This window comes from Trachypithecus francoisi, unplaced genomic scaffold (assembly GCF_009764315.1).
Source record: "Trachypithecus francoisi isolate TF-2019V2 unplaced genomic scaffold, Tfra_2.0 Contig01440, whole genome shotgun sequence".
Classification (NCBI taxonomy): domain Eukaryota; kingdom Metazoa; phylum Chordata; class Mammalia; order Primates; family Cercopithecidae; genus Trachypithecus; species Trachypithecus francoisi.
In genome coordinates this window covers 18,892,530-18,915,677 of record NW_022681431.1, presented here as the reverse complement: position 1 = coordinate 18,915,677, position 23,148 = coordinate 18,892,530, and the positions used below count along the sequence as shown (strand labels likewise).

Genomic DNA, 23,148 nt, shown 5'->3' with positions numbered 1-23,148 from the left:
CTTCAGAGTAAATCTGTCCCTCTTAAGCATGAGATCTGTGTTTTCTTCTATTTATTCCATCTTTCATGCATCTAGCATGTTGTCTTGCATGCTACAAATGCAAATGTTTACTGAATGAAGACATAAATAAGTATAATACATACTTGTCAATTTTAAACATTGAGTTAGAAAATATAGCTGATTGTGAGGCTAAAGTTTAATTAATTTTCTGAGACACAATTAAAGTTCTGGGTTTAATGAATCGATATTAATAGAATATAGTAACTGTAGTAATTTAGTACTAATTAAGAGTAACCTACTAGATACCTTTCTCTTGCAAGTGAAATCTGTTTAAATACTTCTATGCAATAACAAAGTTAAACATTCATATGAAATATCTCCAATAGTAAAGGCAAATACCTTTCAAATGGTAGGGTCTCTACTTAAAAATCACAAGCAGATACTAATTTTTCAATGATACGTTTTACATTGGAGTCACAAGAGTAATCTGTTACTTGAGTAAGATAAATTATCTCAAGCATTACAAATGCTTAAATATCAAATATGTACCTATTATTACTTAAACATAAAACATTACTACCAAAGGCTTAATTTATTCTATATTCTACTTATATCTACATTTTCTCAAGGTTTAAACACATTTACCCAGTAAGGAAACAAGTACATTATCTCAAATGATTTCGGGATTACGTTCCCAACCAAAATCTGGTAAGTACCTTCTCAGATAGCTGAGACTGCTGAAGTCAGCTACCCCATCAAGGCTGTAACTAACCTTCTTCACTGTTTCTGTGGTTTTGCAATTCTTTTCCATAAGATACTTAAAGTCTATTAAGCTCAAAAACTACTTTGAGTTCATTCCATTGGATCTTTCATGCTCTTAATTGTATGCAACCTATTTGAACAGGAAGAATCCTATATTCTTTTCTCATTCTGTCTGGTAGGGATACAGCTTTTTTGAATTCCAGGTAACAGTCAGGGCTTTGTCTGACTCTATGGTCACAGGCTACACCTGGGGAATTCGCCTTCAGCTCACCTGTTCCTGTATAAATATTCCGTAATGTGCCGAGGTGGTTCTGGCCCAGCTACTTGCATCTGGTGATGAGGCAGGTACAAAAAGACAGAACCTCCAAACACACTCAGGTGGTAGGGAGCGAGGGGAGGGAAACTTGGAAGGTAACATGTTGGTGCAAGTTATTGCTGTTTTTACCTTTACTTTTAAGCCCCGCCCCCACCAGACCTGGGAAAGGAAGGAGAGGGGGCCTCTTCTGACTCCGCTCCCCAAGGGGAGGGGGGTTTGCCTCTGAACGTGGAAAGCATGACCAGGTTTGGATCTAGGGCGCTGGGGTCCTGGTGGTGCTCCAGTGGGCCCCCTCCCTACCCCTGTGACTTGTCCAACCTCCCTACACCTTCAAATGACAAGTTCGGTCCCCCAAAGTCCCCAGTGATTAATCCAGCCGTGCTCCCATTCTTCACACAGGGTGGGGACGGACTCAAAGACTCAGAGATCCCACTGGTGCGGGTTGGAGACCTTACTCTGCCGGTTCGCAGTTCCCTTACCCTGAGTACACGACTTATGCTCCATTTAATTTTCCATAAGAAATCGCTCTCATGTACTTGTTCTGTGTCATTACTTCTAATGGCAAAATCACCAATTACTTTTGTTACCAGTGGAGGGTGTCCAGGTTCTTGGTGTCTTGAACGAAGAACTGGACAAAATGCACAAAGCAAGGAAAGAATGAAGCAACAAAAGCAGGCATTACTGAAAATAAAGTACCCTCCACAGGCTCTGGGACTCAAGAACCAATGGGAGGCTGAAGTGAAACAACCAATCAGAGGCTGAAGTGAAGTCACAAAGGTTACCCCCTATGCAAGCATCTGATTGGTTGTGGAAAACAACCAATCAGAGGCTAAAGTGAAGTTACAAAGTTACATTTCTAGGCGGACAAGACTTGGCCTGCAGTCTGATTGGTCACAAAGTTACACTCCTACGCAGAAAGCAACAGAGGTACTTTCGATTTTCCATCTGCCACGCAGAAATGTGGGGGGGAGGGGCGGTTGCAAAGGGAGTAGCCATCTGGTCCTTTTGTTATTTAGGTGTGGAAAATTGGGGTTTTCCTTTGGGTTTAGTTCTAGGAAGTCAGTGTGAATCGGCCTTGGTTTCCCTGCGTCCAGACCCTATTCTCCTGCCTCACTTTTGCATCAACCTAATACAACAACCCATACAGAACTTAAAGATCCAGGAAGCCTCTGCCTCCATCCAGGAGCTGCTTCATCCTCTACTCTGTGTAACTACCTCTGAGATTCCATATCCTTTGAGATTAAAAACACTTTACATTTTCTATGTCTGTTGACGGGTCTTTCCACCAGTCACATCACTGTGCTTCTGTGGCAACTGAATACAACTGGAAGTGAAAAACAACTCCTCATTCAAATGTTTCTGAAATATTCAGAGGTAGGGCTCATTTCAGGAAAGGCATGAACCAGCAGCTCAGCACGCCACACACCTACTCCAGATCCAACGCTGTTACTAGGGACTAGCTTAGATGAGGTCACAGGTGCCAATCCAATATCCAGGTGGGAATTATTCTCCTTGGAATGAACCCCAACAAAAATCAAAAGCCATAAGAAATGGGGAAAGAGAGAATTTATGCTAGGAAGGCATAAAGTCCACTACAGATAACATAAACAACAACAACAACAAAATTCTCTCTCTTCCCCTCTGGCTATGTATATGGCATGAGACTATACCGTATTTCATTTCAAGAATGTTCAAAGCAGCTGGGCATAGCGGTGCACGCCTATACTCCCGCCTACTCAGGAAGCTGAGGCAGAAGTATCACATGAGCCCAGGAATTCAAGGCTGTAGCATGCTATGATCATGCCTGTGAATAACCACTGCACTCCAACCTGGGCAACACAGCAAGATCCTGACTCATTTTTTAAAAAAGGTCAAAGCAGTGCTGTTTAAAACAGAAAAAAACTGAAAGCAACTTTAATGTCCAACAATATGAAGTAAGGTACATAATTCATGGTATACCTTTATAATAAAACATTACACCAGCATTTCTCAATCTTTTAGGTCTGAGAACCCCTCTATACTCTCACAAAAAAATCACTGAGGACCTTAAAGAGCTTTTGTTAATGTGGGTTATATCTATCACTACCACTTTTGTCTGGCTTAACAGAAGTGGCTGGATTCTCAGATCTGCTTCTGCATTCAATCTATTTTGATATGCTGTTTTGGCTGAAGTATATGAAAAAGATCTGACTTTACACAGGCACGTAGTTGGAAAAGAGAAGAGTATTTTAATAGCCTGTTCAGATAATGGTGTACGTTCTTCTCCAAAATTTTACCAAAACCTGGACGAGTGATAGTTTCTTAAAGATTAGTTGCTGTGTACAATCTGAAACTGTATCAAAAACTTTTTCATACTCTGTTATATTCAAATCCATTGGTCCATCTTGTACACCCAGTCATGATTTTTTTTTATTTTTGAGACGGAGTCTTGCTCTGTGGCCAGGTTGCAGCGTAGTGGCACAATCTCAGCTCACTGCAATCTCCGCCTTCTGGGTTCAAGCAATTCTCCTGCCTCAGCCTCCCAAGTAGCTGGGATTTCAGGCGTGTAGCAATACACCCAGCTAATTTTTGTATTTTTAGTAGAGACAGGGTTTCACCATGTTGGCCAGGATGGTCTCAATCTCCTGACCTCATGATCTGCCCGCCTCAGCCTCCCAAAGTGCTGGGATTACAGGGGTGAACCACCGCGCCCGGTCTCAGTCATGATTTCTTAACATCACATATTAGTCATCCAGAACATGCTGATTCACTGAGTTATAAGGATCTTCTAAACACAGAAAAAATATTTATATAATATCAAAAACTCACATTTGTTAATTACTATCCATCTCATTAGAAAAGGTTTTATGTAAGACTGTGCACGGTGGCTCACACCTGTAATCCCACTATTATGGGAGACTGAGGCGGGAGGACTGCTTGAGGCCAGGAGTTCAAGACCAGCCTGGGCAACCTAGAGACCTCATCTCTACAAAACATAAAAAGAAAAAATTAGCAGGGCATGGTGGTATGCACCTGTAGTTCCAGCTACTCAGAGGCTGAGGTGGGAGGATAAGAAAGAAAGAGAGACAGACAGAGGGGGCAGGGTGAGGAGGAGAGAGAGAGAGAGAAAGAGAGAAGTCTTTATGTTAAGGAAAGCTGTCAAGCCTCCAGTGGAGGAATACAACTTTTCCAAAATTATACATTTTGCTAGAAATCTCCAATTTTATCATTGGCACAACAAATACCATCAGTTGTTTTCCGTGAAGAGGCCATCTTAGTTCAATTTTGAGAAAATGTCTGCCAAACATCCAAATCTAAATAACCAATCATCGTTTTTCGTCATTCTTTTCAGTGAAAATGGCATTCCATGAAAAAAAAGCAGCAAATTCAATTGGCAACTCAAATAATCAAACAAGTGCTTCTCCTGGAGACAGCCTCGTACCTGGGCATGCAGCAGATGTGTCTGTGCGTACTTGCTACTCCATCACACAGGATATTCACAGGGTATTGCAGATGCACACACAAAAGCATGCAAATAAATGCAGAAGCCATGGCTGGAGAACTACATATCACATATTTAATAGGCGCCACTACCTTCTGGTAATGGAATGCAGAAAAATGGGAATATACGGGACTTTTATATTTTACCTAAAAACAAGTGAATATACAAAAGTCTGGTGGGATACACAAAAGAGGTTGACTGTGATTAGCTACTAGTAAAATTATGAATGATTTTTATTTTCATTTTTCTCACTTCCCTGGATTTTCTAGTTCTTCTATGACAGATATATTTGTTTCTTAACAAGACATTTTTATTTACAAGAAAGCCAATCAAAGGCTTTGAAATGTATAGTGAACTGCTTAAAGTTAAATAACCATTGTTTGCCCAACTCTGTGTCACAGTATAGGTTTTAAATTAAGTCACGTGTGCTACATAAGAGAGATTAGAATCAAATTCTGACATCCTTGAAAAATAAAGGTACTTAAAGTAATTAAGTAAATGAAAGCTAAAAAATAAAAAATATATATCTATAATATTCAGTGTGAAAAACATTGTTTTATTATTTGAAAAATAATAGAAATTGTATATAAAATACAAAATGTACAGTTGCCTAGTGCAATTGGTATCCGTTTTACATTTTTTACATTTTTTTCCCTATTTAATGGCACCGAAAATGTGGTTTCATTTTCACTGGCCTGGTTAACTAATACCATTTAACAATGTGTTTAAGAGCTTCTTCAAAAGATAGTAAAGATAATTTGTAAAATAACTATGCTTTCTTACATTTACAAAACAGAATTTTGATAATATATGAATATTTTATATCACATAATTACCATGTAACTACTAATCTGTTATCTATATCAAATCACAGCACATAACATTTTCCAAATACACTGTTTTAATAAAGAGATTAGAAAATAGGACAGTAACAGTTTCTTAAAGCAATCTTACAGGAAGTCTAATTTAATATTCTGTTAGGTAATGTACTCACGTAGCCTTCCAGAAGACCCAGAAACTTTACGTGAATTGCGGAAGGCTGATTTAAGATGCTAGTTCTTCAATAAACAGTGAACTTTGTAATCAGAATCATTTTTAAGTCAAAATACTATTCCTTACTCTTCAGAAATAAAATATAACTCTTCTCTTGTAATACAGCAAGAAACATTAATTGTTCCGGTAATTGCCAGCTTAACTAAAAAGGCCTCCCCTTTCCGTTTTGTCCATTAATTTCTTGCTGGTATGACTTCCTTTGGCAAACCACACAGGTAATCGTCTCTCTCTCTCTGCAGATGAAGTCTATAGGAAATAGAAAGAAAAAGAAATCAAATCTTTGTACTACTGAGAAGGGGTATTAGTTGCAAACAAGTAACATAGGTTCCTGAATATACACCCATCCTTTCTCCTCCATCCAAACAAAAACCAAAAAACAAAATAGTGGTTATCTACATAATTTATTTCTGGATCGAAAAGTAAATAAATATAAGAGACACAAAATCACTACATCATTTCTTTAGGCAATTACTTGCCATCTCATCATGTAGTCTTAGACACTCAAGACACTCAAGACATTCAGTAAGTAAAAATCTAGACATTATTTCAGATCTCTATCCCATGGTGTACTTGCTTTGAGTTGACCAAAATGGTGAATTTAATGTTTTGAGGAAGGAACATGCCTGGGCATGTATACACACACAAAGAGTTATATTATGCATGTGAAAAGAATATAGCTTCTAACATCTACAATGGGAGGTAGACAGACTTGTCCAATCAGCACCCTGTAGAGTGGCCAAGGCATAGTATGCTTAACAAACATTTGCTAAATAAATGGAAAAAATAAAAGTTTCTTGTCTCATAGACTCATCTGAGAATCACTATAGATCCACTTCCCAGAAAAAAAGAGAAATGTGCACACTTTCGCACACATTTCAGCAGCTCACGTGCCAAAGAGCCTCTAAACCTCAGGTTAAACATCCTTGAAAAAAAATAATTTAAGGCTGGGTGAGGTGGGTCATGCCTGCAATCCCAACACTTTGGGAGGATTATTGGAGCCCAGGAGGTCAAGTCTGCAGTGAGCTATAGTCATGCCACTGCACTCCAGTCTGGGCTGCGTAAGACCCTGTCTCAAACAAAACAAAACAAAAAACAAAACAAACAAACAAAAAAGGTAGTGTTTGGGTACAATACCATCTGCACATGAAAAAGAATTAAATAATTTTAAGTAAGTGTTTCATAAGCCTAAAGTGGCATACATTTGTGTTATCTCAGAGTACTAGATCCTCAGGATAACATAACAGAGAAATCATTCCATCATGAGTACATCCTGGAATCCAAAGTTAACTTGGGGTTATTATTAATAAAAGTAATTGAGAAATTATATGAGAAGTTTGGCCTTATCTAAGGTACAGTGTGTCTGTTAGCCTAAAATACAAAAATACCATTTATTCCATTTCAAGAATGAAGACTATCTAGATATTGTTCATCAGATGCTTGCTATGTTTGATTATATTTTCTATGTTTAAAAAAGGCTTTGAAATATTTAACAGTAGGAAAACAGCAAAAGATCCTTGGCAGAAGACTCTGAAACTTCATATTTAAAAAACTTAGCTGTCCCAGCTTAAGTAAAAAAATCCAGGGTAGAAAAAAGGGCTTTGTACATATCAGCAAAGGCTAAAGAAAAAACTGGCTAAGATTGCAACTTTGTTCCTAGGTACCCAACTGCAAGCAGGGAAGAGAAAATCAAAAGAATAGATGAGACTTATACACACTGTAAGATACTATGACTTAGAAATAATAAATATTGGGGATATAAGGTGGCATACAGAAAAGGCATTTTGCATTTTTCTAATGATCCGTGATGTTGAGCTTTTTTTCATATGTTTGTTGGCTACATAAATGTCTTCTTTTGAGATGTGTCTGATCAAGTCCTTTGCCCACTTTTTAATGGTTTTTTTTTTTTCTTGTAAATTTGTTTAGGTTCCTTGTAGATCCTAGATATTGGACCTTTGTCAGATGGATAGATTGCAAAAATTTTCTCCAACGCTGCCAAAAGAGGAGGACATCTGAACAGTAATAGAGCAGAGGAAGAAACCCTAAGTCATGTTGTATGTAGCCTAATACCATGGAGTAGCATAGACTTTGAAATCAGGCAGAACCAGGTTTGAACTTTAATTGAGCCACTTGCTAAATGTATGACCTTATTATGCATGTTACTTAAGCTTCAACGTCTTCACAGAGAAATGGAAATAATAGTACATAACATCACTGAATTATTTGGAGTTAAATAAGAATAAATGTAAAATAGTGAAATCCTGATTTCTTCTTCACACTCATTAATTGGTAGCTAATATCATTTCAAGTCTTCTGTATTTCTATAAACATAATCATCAGCATTTATAATGGAATTATAATCATGATCTCATTTCATTGAGAAAAGGGGGAAATACTTACTTACACTGAGTGTGTCTTTTGAGTGTCAACAATAAATATTTGAAGAAGTCTTCAGTATGAGATCTAAGTTACCTCATAGAAACAATGTCTTCCAGTGTCTACTTCCTTCGTCAGTAGACTACTAAAATTCCCAGCAACAAAATTTTAAGGGCCTCTTTACATCTTTTTAATACTCTCAACTCTGTTACCAAGCTATTACCATTAAGTTATGAACAGGAAACATCAACTCATTTGCTGATTATATGTGCACATATGGATGAAGCAAATACAGAAATATGTAAGTTATGTTCACATTTAATTTCATTTATAAACAAGGTCAATCCATATATTTAGTTACCAAGCCTGATGCATTTGTCATGAAAACTATTTTCATACGTCAATTTTACCTGTGAATCAGCATCTGTAAATAAATCTTCTTTTTTTTTTTTTTTGAGACGGAGTCTTGCTCTGCCACCCAGGCTGGAGTGCAGTGGCCGGATCTCAGCTCACTGCAAGCTCCGCCTCCCGGGTTTACGCCATTCTCCTGCCTCAGCCTCCCGAGTAGCTGGGACTACAGGCGCCCGCCTCGTCGCCCGGCTAGTTTTTGGTATTTTTTAAGTAGAGACAGGGTTTCACCGTATTAGCCAGGATGGTCTCGATCTCCTGACCTCGTGATCCGCCCGTCTCGGCCTCCCAAAGTACTGGGATTACAGGCTTGAGCCACCGCGCCCGGCCTGTAAATAAATCTTCTACAAAACAATTTGTATAAAATATTGTGTATTTTAATTTGTAATCAAACTCAGTGGTCAAGCAGGAAATGTCATACATTCTCTCTTATACAGTCAAGAAGAATAAGAAGAAAAAAAATGACACAGGACGAGAGGGTACTGGGAAGACGGTGCCAGCAGCAGCAGCAGCAGCAGAGCTTTTAATCTTTCTGAATTCCAGAATTAAGACAGAACTAGATAGTAAAACCCCAAATCCATTGTTGACATTTACAATAAAACCAAGTGTAAAGGTATCCTTGGGAAACTAAAACTGTAACAATGTAGGGGCAAACCACCAACAGCAATTAAGACCTGCACAGTACTGACATCTGTATGGGAGAAAGCAGAGGCAAGCAGGGAGGTGTCTGATAACAAGAGAACCCCAAGACAGCCCACAGGCAAACACTGGGAAGACAGATTAATGAGAGATTAATCTGATAATAGCATCTGAAAATGGGAGAGCTTTTGTCCAAGCCAATAGCGAGTACAACGAATCCACAGTGATCTCTTAGGTGAAGAGCGCAGCTGGCTACTCTAAACCCTGGGACTAGCTGAGGCTGCCTTCTAGGAGAAGGCTCCACATTCAGGAGAAACCACTGGAGTTAAATCAAAACCAAGCAGGACAGGTACAACAGAGACCAATGGGAGACAAAGCCTAGATAAAAATGGCAGAGTAGATCTCATAAACCAAGTTTCCATATTTTAGACATTATACAAAAACATTAGAGACAGATGTGAAATTGGGAAAACCATCCTGAACCATGCCTTCTTTTGAAAGTACAGGAAAACTAATTTCATATGAAAACGAGCAAAAGAAAAGTATCAAGGTCAAATCTTTGACACCAGAAAGACTTGCTTAGATACAGAATAAAACTGTAGCCTTTCAAAATGAACTGGAAAACATTAGGAAAATTATCTAAAACACAAAAAGACATCACAAATCAAAATTAGAAAAATTCAAAACTGGGGGAATACTGAGGGGGAAAACTGAGGAAAGAATCAGAAATAAAAGAAAAAAATTACAGAAGTCTTCAGTTAATAGGGTTGCTCCTTTGTTAAAAATAAAATAAAATAATATCTCTCTATATAAACAAAAAAATAATTTTTAAATTTAAAACCTTTAAAAAATAATTTAAAAATAAGTGAATACAAAGCTATGTGGAATACAGAAATAAATACAACTGATTATGTTAAAAGAGAAATAGAAGGTGAAAAGGAAGAAAAAAATTTAAAGAGAAATGAAGAAATAAAAAGAATGCATGAAAAGTGACAAATATTGAAGCTGGGTAAAGAAGATCCAATATACATGTATAGGAGGAGTTCCTGAAGAAGAAATACAAAGTAATGGAACAAAACACTAAAAAGTATGATTTAAGAAAACTTTATAGAAAATTTTTTAAAAAACTATCATTTAAGAAAACTTTCCAGAAATAAAAGAACACTAAATATTTAAAGAATCCACCATGTACCTATGGATATTGAATCCGAATTATCAATGCCAAGACATCACCTTTCTGTTAAACAAAGACATGATTGAGCTTCTATCTTAATAGCAAACACGAGATGTAAACATAACAATACGTCAACTAATAAAAAGAATTTGTTCTAATGACTTTATCCTTTGTCAGAAGCCTCATAATTATAAAATGAAACAGACTAAGGGATATAAATCAGGTCAGTAGAGAAGATGAATGCTAACATATGACAGATTCTGAAAGTAGGCCTCCAACACTCTACAGAAATCAGCTTTTCATAAAGGGAGGCTGATGAAGACAGATCCTTTGGATGACTCACTCACCTCTACTTCCTAGTCCCAACACCGTTGTTCCCCTAAATAGGAAAAAGGGGCCAAATAAGGTAGACCTTTAAGAATCCAGTAAGCTTAGTAAAATTTCTTCCCACCCAAATCCCCACAATACCTCCCATTCTCTTGTTGACATGTAATGTTACTGAAATAGGGGAAAAGCAAAAATGGCAATATATAGTTAAAATAATATTTTACTACAAATGTGCTCCAATATTGAGGAAAAATAGTAAGTTACACCTTTTCCTGTATTGACAGGTTGAAGCTGGGAAAAAATAAGAGGGTCTTAGGCAGCTGGTATAGATTACAGAAACAGAAGGCTGAGCATTAGAAGCTAAATTTCATTACCTCCACCCAAAATATGTTTTCTTTAATGTTCCTCTTATAGCTAGTTCAGTTATGAACAATATAAAGATTTCCTACTAATTAAATTTCATTAGATTATCTAGGACATGACTCTATATACAGATCTAACTCAAGTACAGAATTTAAAAAGACCAGCTCCCCTTATTTTTAAGCAATTCAAAAAAGTAGCAGTTTAATTGCCGAACAGCCTATAAAGATTACCTCAGGACTAAAGTGTAATTCCTAATTCTCTAATACAAATAATCACCACCACCTACTGCCACACTGAATTTACCAACTAAGAATTTAAACAATTTTTTAGTTAATCATTTCAAAAACATTTATAATGGAGTCATGTAATTTTAGATCCGGAAGATACCGAAGGTCAAATTTTTAAATTTATGCCATTATTTAATAGAGTCATATTACTAAATAATATCTCTGATTGCTATTTATCTCATGCCATACACAGAGCAATTATTTTTGAAGCATTTGATTTTAACATGTAACATAATACTAAATTTGTAATCTATCTATGATCATGCAAAAGCACTAGGAAATGCTGAGAGCCACAAGCAACAGTAATCCTTGTACCTCAGATATTCATATCATAGTAACAGATGATGATGAATGACAGAATGATAATAAACCAGTCTGGGAGGTATTTATAACACAATTTGTTTTCACTTTCATTAACTACATAAACTGCCATATGCTTAAATTCATTAACTATACATCTGAAAGGAAGATTTTTCCAGGCTATATGGTCAATATGAGGTACAGGTAAAATTTAAGCTGACATTCTACACGGTGAGCTAAACAGATGGACTAAACATCCCTTTTACTGTCTTTTTTTTCAAAATCACTTTTCTCAGATCATATTTATGAAAAATAAAGGAAATGTGGCCCATAGAGAAAGTAATCACATCAGAATTCATAACAGTTCAAAAAATACAGCATTCTAGTACTAGGATATGCAAATTGAAGAAACTGACACTATGAAAATTCTCTATATAATTAACAGCTTAGTATTGATGCCTACTTCTTCCTTGCTTCTCTTAGAACTTGAAGAGATCTCTTCAGAACTGGGAAAACATCTCCTTTTGTTGACATCACATGAAGGCTGAAGTCTGCTGTCAGTACCATGTTTAAGGATCTCAATTGCCATGTGGATAAGGTACGTGTCAATGTTTTTAGGAACTAACATTCTGATTAGGTTAATTTTACTCATATCTGTAAAAGATAAAAAAAACTCCATTTCAAAATAAGTTACAGAGAATATTTTAGAAAACGTATAAGCTAGAAATAGTGAAATATTCTGTAGAAAGGAAGGAGGAGGGTTGCCAAAGAAGTTTCCTCTTTCAAATGCCTATAGCCTTACGGAATGGAAATGGAGTAAAAACTCCATTCGGGTATCACTATCACCTGAAGCCCCTGCCTCCAAGGTCCAAAGTCAGGTCAGTACTATGGACACTGCATAAATTGTGTTTCAAACTGTCTTTTGTGGGCTGCCGTGAGAGTTAAAACAACCATTCATAGAATTGCTCTAAAGGAAATTGTGCTTCCAATTCCAAATATCAATTATAATTAGTTTTTTCTTAAAATAATTTATTCTGATCACTTGTTGGCCTTTTGCCTAAGATCAAGTATAATAATAATTTATTCTTTAAGTAGAAGCTAATCATACTTGTAAATAAGATTCTAATAAAAAGGATTCTTTCAATGGCTATTATTGTAGTAACAAGAGACATAAATGATTTTAAATGCACATTAACTAGATGAGATTTCTGGGAACATATTTCTTATTTTCAGAATCAAGAAACTTTACATTTTTTTGCAACTCAACAGAACTAATTCAGACTGTGTCAATTTCTTGACACCTTCTAAAATTATGTAGCACCCTCCTATAGGCAAGCCAATAATTATGTTTCAGCACTTCCTTCCAACATCCCATTCTTCTGCAATGCTCCAGAGTGCGGTAAACCCAAGCAATTTAGAACCTACCCATTCACCTTCACCTAATTTACAAAACATATCAAACATTTGACACCCAACTCAAATCAGTGATCAGAAACCAAGTATTTTTCAAATGACAACCTGAAAAGATGTTCTTTAAATTATTAGTTTTCAGGTTTATATTTTCCTTTCTTCCAAAGATTAGCTTGCTACTCCAAGACTCCTCAAAACACTGCAGTTTAAAAAGCAAAAACCAAACCAAAACAAAACAAAAAACAGGAAGAGAAAGTTATACAGCTAATATAAACTAGGTCAGTGGGTTAACTAATTAAAGTTTCAAAATCTTAAAAAGGAAAAGATAACCTCTATACATAGTAAAATCAGCAACGTGACTATCTTATCTCTTAACCAAACTAAAATTGTATTTGTCCCTTGGTCATTATATCATCCTAATAATGTCAAAATTCCCCCAATTTTACTATTTCATCATTTTTTAATGGCTGAGGAGTATTCTGTTGTATGTGTGTATCCAAATTTACTTTGAGTTCCCTTTTATTTGTCTTCAAATTTTAAAATACGTTTGGAACACCTTGGTCACATTAGTCCACTTTGTTCAACAGTAAATTTTACAAAAGCTAAACACAGATCAAGTATTTCCAGTTAAAATTCAGCATCAGAAGATATGTTGTATATATAAAGTACATACCTGATTACAAAGGCTTATTACAGAAAAAAGTACATAAAATATCTCATTAATAATTTTCAGATTGATTACATGTTGAAATGATAAAAATTTAAATACAGTAGACTAAATTATATTATCAAAATAAATTGCATCCATTTACTTTTTAAAATGTGGCTACTAGAAAATTTAAAATTGCATATGTAGCTCGCATTATATTTCTACTGATAGTGCTGTTTTAGAAAGACCATATAAATTTTCCCACACTCAAAACCAAGTAATATACCACTACATTGCATTAAATTCATTTTCTTCCATGGGTATTTAGAAATTAGATAAATACACTATGGATGATTAATTTCTTCATATTATAAATGTGACATTTATAAACCAAGTTTTTAGGGAAAAATCACACAAGCTTGAGCTATTATCGTGTAATGGGCTAAACAAATCAATTTTAAAAGAAAAAATAAGATATTTTATTCTCTTTTGAATCACTTTATTTCTAAAATTAGAATGTCTTTTGTTCATAAAATGATGATGCATAAACATCCGCTTATGGTGTTAAACCACTATTAATGATTTAAAGTTAAATGTATAAGGTTAATTTCTAGATATAATTTAAAAATTCATACATTTTTCTAATACATTTCTACAAGTACCCTTTATATAACTATGGTAAATTCATCCTGCATTTTATACATATGCAAATAAGTGGCATTTAGCTTTACAGGTGCATCTTATTCTGCTCTAACTTCCCATGTAAATAAGTGCTGAAAATATCTACTGGAGAATTCATGACAACACTGCTACACGCCTTCAGTGTTTTCAAAGAGATCATATTACCCTTACTTTTGTAGTAGATCCCTTGGAAGTCACTCTTAATTTTCCAGTTACATGAGCATTAAGAATGGGAGAATAAAATTAATCAAAATACTATCTAGGTACCTCATTCAATGCCTTAATCTATTATTAAGCATAGTTCGAACCCCAAATCCATAAACAGAGTTTAAAATTATATAAACAAGGACAAATGACAAGAATACAAAGGTACAAAGCTCCTTTAAAGATGAACAGTTTTCCAGACAAAACCTACTTAACAAATAAGAGTATGAAATTAATAGCTATGTTTTCTCAATTCATAATTACTCTATTTTTAGGTAAAAGATTGTGTCATAATAAAATACAGGAAACTTCTCAATTCAGGATTGTACAAAGTTTAGATTTAATCAAACTTGTTCTTTAAAACTCTAAATTATTGTGGCATGGCTACAGTTAAATAAAATATGAAAATAACATATCTGAATAGTTATTATAGTATGTATATCCTCATTCCTTATTATCATTTATAATCCAACAATGTTTTCTCCAGTAAGAGAACAAAAGGTATTTTATAAAGAAAAAATAAGAATCCAAAAGCACAATCTCACATTCATAAATGATAGTTTAATGATTATGAGTGTACTATCAAAAGAAATAAAAGAGGGCTGGGCTCAGTGGCTCACACCTGTAATCCCAGCACTTTAGGCAGGCTGAGGTGGGAGGATCGCTTGAGGCTAGGGGTTCAAGACTAGGCTGGGCAATGTAGTGAGACCCCATCTCTACAAAAATATTTAAAATTTAGCCAGGTGTGGTCCCAGCTACTTGGAAGGCTGAAGTGGAAGGCTTGCTTGAGCCCAAGAGTTCAAGGGTGCAGTAAGCTATGATTGTGCCACTGCACTCCAGCCTGGGCAACAGAGTGAGACCTTGTCTCAAAAAAAAAAAGAGCTCATGGTTATCACAACCTTCTTGACCTCCTCTATTCTAGATTTAAAAGTAGCCTACAAAAACATACTTTTTCATATTATATGTGCAACCTACAGACAGTGTATTAACAGAACGGTAAGTTTTTAGTAAGTATATCTTAAGAATTTTTCATTATTATATTCTGCTTGATTTTAATATTTCTTACTTTAAAAAGTTATCTAACATCAGAAATAAAAATTGCAAATCTTAGAATGTAGAGGGTACTAGATATGGTAAGGGGTAAAGACACTCAATAAATGAAGATATGAAACTGATTATAAATAAGTTAATTTGTTCACTCATCAAGTTTATATACCCATATCCTATATCAGGATTAGAAATTGCATATTTCTTTCCTTTAAGTTAATTGGCAATACAACTTTAACATGAGTAAAAAGAGAAACTTGCTCAGTCATTAATCTTAGACATGGTATTAAAACAGTTTTATAACTCTCTAGGCCTCACATTCCTTATCTCCAAAACAGGGTGGGATAGGAAAGGGAAAGTGTAATGATTTCCAATTTCATTTCTAAATCTAAAGTTCCATAACTTTGTGCCTACATGATTTAGAAAGCAAATTAACAGTGCTTCAATTCTTTACTGTAGGCAAATAAAACAGATGTTGTCAATATGTGGCTGAATAATATAATATGAAATTTTCCTTTACCATTTCCCTCTGCCCATAATGAAGTGATGTTAGAATGTCCATTTAGGACATTCAGGAATATATGCCCAAGAATTTTTTAGTGCGAATGAGCACGCATGCATGCGCGCAATGCACACACACACACACACCATTACAACCTGTTTGAGTTCTTAAATTGTATGTCTCTGTAAAATACATGTTGGGGAACATTCTTTCTTATATACTTATTAAGTTCATATATTCTTAAGTGCCTATTAAAACTGACAAACTATAAAAATAATCATATTTAAAGGGTATGTTTAAGACATCATAAAATTTTACCATCTGTGTCTTCAGTCATCATCATCATCATCATATTCACCACCACCATTTGCTATTACCAGTGTGCCAAAGCTTTCTGAACAGTATCTAATTTACAGTCATGTACCACATAATGATGCTTCAGTCAACGATGGGCAGCCAACAGGAACAAGTATCCATTAGATTATCACACAGCTGAAAAGTTCCTATCACCTAGTGACATCATAGCCATCATAACATCACAATGCAAAGCATCACCCATGTATTTGTGGTGGTAATGGTGTAAACAAACTCACTTTGCTGCCCACTGTGTAAAAGTCTAGCATATACAGTACATAATACTTAAAAATGATAACAAATGACTATGTTACTATGTTTATGTGTTTGCTATACTATACACTTTATAAATATTTTTTAGAAGTTCATTGTAAAACAAGTAGGCCCTTCTGGAGGTGTCCAGAAGAAGGCATTGTTATCATAGGAGATGACAGCCCCATGCATGTGACTGCCCCTAAAGACCTTCTGGTGGGACAAGATGTGGAGGTGGAAGACAGTGAGACTGATGATCCTGAGCCCATGTAGGCCTAGTCTAATGTGTGGGTTTGTGTCTTGGTTTCTAACAAAAAAAAAATGTAAAAAGTAAAAACGAATTTAACAAAATCAAAAACAGAAAAAAGCTTAGAGAAGAAGGATATAAAGAAAATATATTTGTACGGCTGTATAATGTTTGTGTTTTAAGCTAAGTGTTATTACAAAAGAGTAAAAAGATTTTAATTCATAAAGAAAAATCATTACAGGAAGCTAAGGTTAATTTATTATTGGTGAAAGAAGAACTTTTTTTAACTTTTATTTTAGTTTCAAGGGTACATATGCAGGTACATTATACAGATAGATTCATATCACAGGGGTGAGTGTGGCCTAAGTGCACAGGGTTTATAAAGTCTACAGGAGTGCACAGTCCTAGGTCTTCACATTCACTCACCACTCACTCACTGACTCACACAGAGCAACTCCCAGGGTACAAGCTCCATTCGCGGTAAGTGCCCTATACAGATATACCCTTTTGTATCTTTTTTTTCAGACAGTCTCACTCTGTCTCCCAGTTTGGAGTGCAGTGGCACAATCTTGGCTCACTGCAACTTCCACCTCCTGGGTTCAAGCAATTCTCCTGCCTCAGCCTCCCAAGTAGCTGGGATTACAGGTACCTACCACCACGCCTGGCTAATTTTTGTATTTTTAGTAGAGACGGGGTTTCACCATGTTGCTCAGGCTGGTCTTGAACTCCTGACCTCAGGTGATCCGCCCACCTTGGCCTCCCAAAGTACTGGGATTACAAGCGTGAGCCACCACGCCTGGCCTTTTTTAAAAAATCTGTTACACTGTATTTCTACTGGGCCTTTTCTATGTTTCACTATGTTTATATGCACAAATACTGCTGTGTTATAATTGCCTACAGTATTCAGTAAAGTCACATGCTATACAGGTTTGAAGACAGGAACTATACCATACAGCCTAGATGTGTAGTAGGCTACACCATCTAAGATTAAGTCCACTCTGTGAGGTTCCCATAAGATGAAATCGCCTAACAACACATTTCTCAGAATTCATCCCCATCATCAAGCGACGCATGACTGTATTTCTCACAATTCTATAAGAGAGGCAATATTAATTCTCCCTGTCTTAGAGATGAGGAAACTGAGGATTAGGGAAATTGGATCACTTGATGGAGGTCACATAACAATGAAAAGCTAGAGCCAAGGTCTAAATACAGATCTGTCTATTACCAAAGCCTTTGCTCTTACAGACTAGACCAACACCACCTGTAAGTTTCAGGCTATAAAGAAGGCAGCTAAATAATAGCAGAAATGCCAATAGAAAAAAAAAAAAAGGTTGGCGTGGGGAATTGCACAAATTCTTTTTTTTTTTTTGAGACAGAGTCTCACCCTGTTGTCCAGACTGTAGTACAATGAGGCAATCTCGGCTCACTACAACCTCCTCCACCTCCCAGGGGGGTTCAAGCAATTCTCCTGCCTCAGCCTCCCAAGTAGCTGGGATTACAGGTGTGTGCCACCAAGCCCAACTAATTTTGGTATTTTTAGTACAGACAGGGTTTCACCATGTTGGTCAGGCTCGTCTCTAACTCCTGACCTCAGTGATCTGCCCGCCTCGCCTTCCCAAAGTGCTGGGATTACAGGCGTGAGCCACCGTGCCTAGCCTGCACAAATTCTTTCAAAGAATACTGCCTACTACTCAACATTTCATCGAAAGATGCAAATTGCTTTAAGTCCTGAGAGACAATACATTTCTAAAGGAAAAAAAATTCCAGACTATAAGCATGAAGAAGACATTTGAGTCTTTGGCTTTCTCTAAAATGCTATCTCTTCTGCACTGGAGAAACAGAGGTTTCCACAACCATAAATCTAATCCTACAAAGTAGTTACTATTTTCCTCTCTCTGCCTTGATTTCTGAAGTTAGGAAGATCAGAAGATGACCAGGAAAGTTGGCCAGCTTTCTCATAAGATGCCTCTCTAACCTACTTTGGCTAATTTAACCCTGAAATGCTAACTTATTAACTTACATGATTAATTCATAAGTATCACATAGATAAATACTCAGATTAGCATGACTACTACATCCATTCCTTACATACACATCTGCATGGGAAGTTATCAGAAAACTAGGAAGTGATATATAAGCAGAATTCGTTGTTAAGAGTATTCCTCAAATATAAATTTTTCCCAATTTTTAATGTCTTTCATTTCTTCTTCTTGTTGTTCAGATGACATTAGGTAATTTTTCTCCTTTTACCCTTACTGTGGTAACATTTAAAGATTTTTCCAATCTTGAGTCATTCTAGCATTCCTGCACAAACTAGAACTTGTCAGGGTGCAAGGTCTTTTTTTTTTTTTGAGAGAGAGAGTCTCACTCTGTCACTCAGGCTGAAGTGCAGTGGCGCGATCTTGGCTCACTGCAACCTCCGCCTCCCTGGTTCAAGCGATTCTCCTGCCTCAGTCTCCTGAGTAGCTGGGATTACAGGCATGTGCCAACACTGCTGGCTAATTTTTGTATTTTTAGTAGAGACAGGGTTTCACCATGTTGGCCAGGCTGGTCTTGAACTCCTGACCTCAAGTCATCTGCCCGTCTCGGCCTCCCAAGTGCTGGGATTACAGGTGTGAACCATCACGCCTGGCGCAATATCTTTTTTTTATATATAATTTTTTGGGGGAAAGGATTTATTGGCTTATGGATGGCTTTGGTCTTTTAATTTTCCATCTCAGACCTTTATTTTCTGATTTGATCATAATTTTTTAAAATTATAACTTTTACTTTAGATTCAGGTAGTACATGGGCAGGTTTGTTACATTCATATATTGCAGGATGCTGAGGTTTGAGGTACAATTGATCCCATCACCCAGATAGTGAGCATAGTATCCAACACGCAGTTTTTCAACCACTGTCCTTTCCCACCTTTTCAACCATTGTTCCTTCCCTCCCCTCAGTAGTCCCCAGTGTCTAATGTTACCTTTTTTTTTTTTTTTCTTTTTGAGACAGGTTCTCACTCTGTCACTCACGCTGGAGCACAGTGGCATGATCACAGCTCACTGTAACCTCAAATTCCTGAGCTCAAGCACTCCTCCTGTCTCAGTCTCCCAAGTAGCTGGGACTATAGGTATATGTCACCACGTCTGGCTAATTTTCTTATTTTTTGTAGAGATGGGGGTCACACTATGTTGCTCAGGCTGGTCTTGAACTCCTGAGCTCAAGGAATCCTTCCATCTAGGTCTCCCGAAGTGCTGGGATTATAGACACAAGCCACCACACCCAGACTGTTCCCATTTTTATATCCATATGCACCTAATTTAGCTCCTGCTTATAAGTAAGAACATGCAGTATTTGGTTTTCTATTTCAAATATGACATTGACATAACTTATAAATAGGTTATTTATTTACTATACTTGAAGTCCCCTGGCCACTCCCCCACATCCCTGGAACTTAGATGAGCACTACTGCAACTTGCCTCCGTGTCTCTCCTTTCCCCGTGCATCCACCGTGATCAATGGAAGTGAAGGAGGTGTTCTTCTTTAGACCTTCAGTCAAGTCATGCTCAAGCCTAGAAATAATCCTGTCTTCTAAGTGACTTATTTTCGCTCATATCTATTTAAGCACAGTATTGACTGTGCTTTCAGAGAGTGATTTTCCAAATTCTCAGGGTGAATTATTCACAAGTTGTACACAAGTGCAAAAAACTTTAAGGTAGTAAAAAGTATCTGCACTGCAGCTTTGGAGATGAGGCTTTTGGTATGGTCATTGCTCTATCCTGACAGTCTAAAGAAACTTATCAGATTTATTGAGTTACAAGACCCCAAGTTTGTATTTATACATCTAGGAGAGAAAATCCTCTAACATATCTCCTATTTATTTCTGTTACCAAAAAAAAAAAAAAAAGGATAATAATTTAAAATATTTCTACAAGGCAAGCAAAGGGGCTTGCTCTCCACAGCACAGCTGAGGTTCTGCAGCAAAGTGACAGGAAATCCTTCTACACAGCGGCCCAAAGAACTTGGTCTGTCCCTTCCATGTCACAGTAACTGATACCAATGACTGTGTTGATTAGAAAGGCTACTCAAGTGAAACCAATGACAAGGACTCAGAAAGGTTTAGGGAAGAACTAGGAGTCAGGAAGCTACTGGAAATGAATGTGGAGAAAAATATGGTTTTTGCAAGTGATGAAGTAGAAATTAGAAAAAATGAAAGCACTGTTTTGGATGGCGGGGAAGGTGTAACCTTAAGCTGAAAAGGAAAATAAAAATTTCTCAGTGTATTGGCCAGGTGCCATGGCTCACACCTGTAATCCCAGCACTTTGGGAGGCTGAGGTGGGCAGATCATCTGAGGTCAGGAGTTTGAGACCTGCCTGGCCAACATGGAAAACCCTGACTCTATCAAAAGATACAAAAATAGCTGGGCATGGTGGCATGCGCCTGTAGTCCCAGCTACTCAGGAGGCTGAGGCAAGAGAATCGCTTGAACCCAGGAGGTGGAGGTTGCAGTGAGCCAAGATCACGACACTGCACTCCAGCCTAGGCAACAGAGCAAGACTCTGTCTCAAAAAACAAACAAAAGAATTTCTCAGTATATTTTTTTCTGAATGATAATGGGAAGAAAGACTGTTTTCCTAAAACAAGAAAAAGAATCACAAAAGCTTTTCATAATAGCATAAAGGATTAGTGCTGTTAAAGGTGAAAAATATTAGTAGATTGCTTGTTTACTTCATCAAGTCATTAAGGGTGCAGAGGCAGGCCATGCTTCTCACCTGAGTTGACGGGAGGGTTTCGGATAACATCAGCAATAACCTTCTGAACCTCTGGAGTCAGGCCTGCTCGCTCCAAATCAAGGGGGCAGCCAGCTTTCACCGCTTGGAATAAGTGCATGCCAATTGTCATGAGAGGCAGAATCCTGCTCTCAGCTATGCTCTTCTAGAGAAAGAACAGCAAAAGAACCCAGTGAACTTTAAAAGTGTCCACTCTATTCATGGAAAGAAAATGTCCAAAACATTCAGGTAATGCTCAGTGTGAAATAAACAACGAACTAAACCTTTACTTAAACTTTTCATTTTCAGAATTTCTTTAAAACTACCCCCATTATAGCTCTCCATAGGTTCTACTTTTTATACTTATTAAACTGTATTGAATAAAACAAAATCACCCAGCTTTACCGAAGAATTCAATCCTCGCCCCTCTCTATTCACTTTAGAAAGCCATTAGTGGCAGAGAAGTCATTCTCTGTAAGTCTAATAGTTGTTACAACCTTTTGAAAACACAGTAAACTGTAACCCAATACTATATACACTTGAAATAACACATGATGGTTTGGTTACACGCATTTCCAAGAAGACAAATCCTAAAATGCTTAGCAATAACATAACGCTCCAGATGCATTCTATAAAAGGTTCCTGAGAAGACTCTAATAGGTGTTTGAAATTGACTCTATTCATAAAATAATAACTACAGTTCCACAAGGGGTGTCAGCATTTTCCTACCATTGAACTTCACATGAACAGTGCTACATATTTATACGGTTCTTTAAACAAATGTGGCTGCAAATACATTTCCGATACTTATTAGGTAAAACATTCTTTTAAGCACCCAGAAAGCTTAGTCACTCAGCTCTAACTTATTTCATGATCCTCTCTTTCAATACATTTTCAAAGTCTGAATTTAGACTGTATTTGCATGAATGTTGACACTTCCACAGAATAGAGCATTTAAGGCAAAGTTTTTCATCCTTCAAAGGGAGGTTTTAAATTACTTTCATTAAATGTCTACTAGAAAAGTGTGCACCATGTGTGCATAATATCAGGGTTATTTGATACCAGGTTTCAAATTACCTCCAACTAATTGTAGTATTGCTCCTGATTAATTAGTCCTAAGCATGTTTAATTCTGCGGTTAACTGGCAAGACCCTCTCAGACTCCTGGGAGGTAAGAACAATTATACCACCATATCATACAATAAAATACAACCAAATAATACCAAAAGCCACAAATGAAGATATAACAGTCTTCACATTTTTAACCATGAATACACAAACTAACACATGAAACCCTGTATTACAACTGAGCATTAGAATACACTTTATTCGGAAAATTTGGAGCCAATACCAAATTTTCTTAGTAACTGTTTTCATTTCTACTATACATACATGGTCAAATTAGGTATATACAGGCATTTTTAACATGTACATAGAAGTTATTATTTACATAAGAAATTGAACTTAAAATTCCCATTTATTATGTGTTCTATTTCAAAAATAGTATAATGGAATTATTTAGTTTCTTGGGCAATAGTTTTTGTAAGGAACTTTAAGAAACATGAC

At 36.5% G+C, this 23,148-nt stretch overlaps 1 protein-coding gene across 7 annotated transcripts in view; it reads right to left on the bottom strand.

The window, feature by feature from the left end:
• Window positions 1-5,094: 5,094 nt before the first annotated feature.
• WRN (WRN RecQ like helicase) overlaps window positions 5,095-23,148 on the bottom strand; it is a 144,096-nt gene continuing 126,042 nt past the window's right edge. For 6 of the 7 annotated variants that reach the window (XM_033230369.1, XM_033230424.1, XM_033230386.1 and 3 more), the window contains 3 exons: window positions 21,587-21,749; window positions 11,947-12,137; window positions 5,095-5,858 (listed from right to left, as the gene is read on the bottom strand). In XM_033230369.1, the coding sequence (XP_033086260.1) occupies window positions 5,751-5,858; window positions 11,947-12,137; window positions 21,587-21,749 (462 nt within the window). In that variant the 3' untranslated portion in view covers window positions 5,095-5,750. Of the gene's footprint in view, window positions 5,859-10,553; window positions 10,586-11,946; window positions 12,138-21,586; window positions 21,750-23,148 lie in introns of all 7 variants that reach the window. The other variant, XM_033230414.1, reaches the window with a different exon arrangement.